Source organism: Sphaeroforma arctica (assembly GCF_001186125.1).
Source record: "Sphaeroforma arctica JP610 unplaced genomic scaffold supercont1.4030, whole genome shotgun sequence".
NCBI lineage: Eukaryota > Ichthyosporea > Ichthyophonida > Sphaeroforma > Sphaeroforma arctica.
In genome coordinates, this window is record NW_014036528.1 from 1 (window position 1) to 2,792 (window position 2,792).

A 2,792-nucleotide genomic window follows, 5' to 3' on the forward strand; every position below is an offset into this window, starting at 1 on the left:
GTATATATATATATATATATATATATATATATATATATATATATATATATATATATATATATATATATATATATATATATATATATATATATATATATATATATGTAGATGTATATATATGGTGTGCGTTCATGTTGCACGAATCATCTGCGTTGCACATCTGCAATTGCGTATATCTATCTCAGAGCTCAGTCAGTTGTCGTTGACGTTGCCCTGCAGGATATCCATTTCATCGTGTACCATCGCTTTGCGCATCTGTTTCTCAAGTTTTGCTTTCTGCTAATACCTATAACCCTCTACTCTTGCGCTTTGTGTGTATGTGTGTGTATGCTGTGTGATGCGTATTTTTCGTATCACTGTGTGTGTTTACTATGTTATCTGTCTGTTTGACGTATTTATATATATATATGTATGTGTGTGTGTGTGTGTGGGATGCGTATGTTTGCGGTTGCGTATCACTGTATGTGTGTGTGTTATGTTATCGTCTGCTATTCGTATGTATACATATACCGATAGCTTGGAAGGCATCATTCTGCTGTGGTTGTGCACAAGGAGCTCGAAGATGACCGCGACCCGGCACAAGCTACACTCTCCCGTCAGGCCAGCGGAGTGCTTCAAAGCTCACACGAGGACTACATTGGAGGCGATGGAGGATCCGACATACATGTTACAGGTTCGTACTATCTCTGAAGTTGAAATTCTTCAGTGACATACTGTGAATGCGAAGTGTTGTGTGTATGTGTATTGGTGTTGTTCAGTACACAGTGTCTGTGTAAGTGTGTTGTATCGCTGGTATATATGTATGCAGATGAATTGTAGCTGTCTGAGGGCGTGGGGCATATAGCTCCTTTCAACAATACAACCGCTTGTTTGTTTAATTTATCTCTATTGATATGCCTGATGTGTTTTTTAAATTGAAACCAAGCCTGTAATCGCCATTACATGCCTACAGGTTGCCTTGCCTTTTGTATTCCGTCACTGGGTCTTTTTCTGAATATGCTTGAGTGTAGTGTATGTTTTACTTCAAATAAACCAAGGCTGTATCCGCCATCGCACGCCTATACACTACATATCCTGTTTGTTCTTTCTCAGTTTTACTTCCTGCGCGCACCTTGTGTGAGTCGCATATCGATCGTCGTTTCAGATTGCATGCCTGTGTATAACTGTATGGCAGTACGTTTATTCTACCCATGTAATCTGTATATTCACTCCCGAATTGCGTGTACTCAATCCGTGGCGTACAGATATAGCTGACCCTGGAGTCGGTGCCAACGAGCCCGTGGGGATGTTTATTTTCGAGGAGAAAGACGAACGTGCGCTTGTACAGGTAAGATGCACTCAGAACTGTTTTGGTCTGCTCTAAAATTAGAAATTAGAAGTCCACCGTAGCTATAAATAGCTCACGATTTGCGCACTGTGTCCTCGTATCTATAAATAGATTTTTACGCACCGTAACCTCGTATCTATAAATAGAATTTGACAATGTGAGCGCTGCTTTCTGTGCTCTCATTATATATTAGGGCTACATTTCCCTGAGAATTTACCACCGTCAGCCCGAGTCTTTTTATGCTTTTCCCCAAATCTAAAAATAGAACAAAGACATGGCCTGGCATAACACATGTTCTTCCTTGTCTTCAGTCTCGGGGTTGTATCCTTTTGTGTGTTGCGCCAGACCTTGTTAGTCTTCCTCGGTGTCTTGCAGACTCCTAAGCTATACACTCATACACATTGAGCGTCACATATACATCACCCCACACATGCATGTGTTACACCCACCACACACATCATTGACGCAAACACCGTTACTGTCGCCGTTGTCTTTGTGCAGGATTTGATTGTGAATGTCGATCCCAGTGAGCTGCTCGACAGTCGCCCGCACGGCATCATTGCGTACATTCTGTTCATGTGTTTGCGATGGGCAGATCACATGAACAATCCTCGCCAACTGCAGTCGCTGCTCACCAACTCAATCAGCTCCATCAAGCATGTGGCCACGGTAATCGTACAACATACAGTTGTCTTGTACTTCTTGTTGTGCGTGTGTATCAATATTACTCTATTGGGAACGCATGTGTTTATTACTTCTTGTTGTACGTGTGAACCAATGCTGCTGTAGGGCTTGTGTATGTCTGCCTGTACTTTGTTTGCTGTACACGTTTATCACAAATTGCCATGTGCGCGAAATAGGCTGATCATAAGAATAGTCCCAGGCAACTGCTAGCCAACTCAAGCGGTTCCATCAAGCGTGCAACGCTGTATAATGTTTGAGTTGTACATCTTGTTAGTGTGTACATCTTGTTACATCTTGTTAGCTCACACTTCGTATATGCGCTGCTAGTATATGCTGTTTAGTTTGAGATGCTTGGACTACAACTGTCGCAAGTAATCACAGTCGCTACTCAGCAAAGCAGTGAATTGCTTTGGGCATCTCTAACAGTATAGATGGATTAACGCTGCACGTCTTGTTGTAATTCTGTGTGTGTCCACTTGAATGTATGTATATCGTATGCCGCGTTCTCTCGCCCATACTGTGTCAACCGATGTTCAAATGCTTGGTATGTACTGCTCACACGAAGATTTATTTGCGCAATGTCGCTTTCGCACTGAAATCCCCCCACTACTACCACTCTCTTTGGGTGAAAAAGAGTATAAAAACGACTACGTGATATATTGTTGCGGTACTTTCTCCGTACTTATATGTCTATATATATATATATATATCTGTTTACATAACAGAAAAATCACAACAGGGTCGACCTCGTCAGTTTCTGGATATGCAATTCATTCGTTCT

The 2,792-nt window shown here is 41.6% G+C and overlaps 1 protein-coding gene across 1 annotated transcript; it reads left to right on the plus strand.

The window, feature by feature from the left end:
• Window positions 1–546: 546 nt before the first annotated feature.
• On the plus strand, window positions 547–2,779 carry SARC_14013 (hypothetical protein; the record flags this gene model as incomplete). Its single annotated transcript, XM_014291857.1, has 4 exons — window positions 547–673; window positions 1,245–1,327; window positions 1,829–1,996; window positions 2,737–2,779. Coding segments are annotated over 4 exons (421 nt in total), but the record flags the coding sequence as incomplete, so codon positions are not given.
• Window positions 2,780–2,792: the final 13 nt, after the last annotated feature.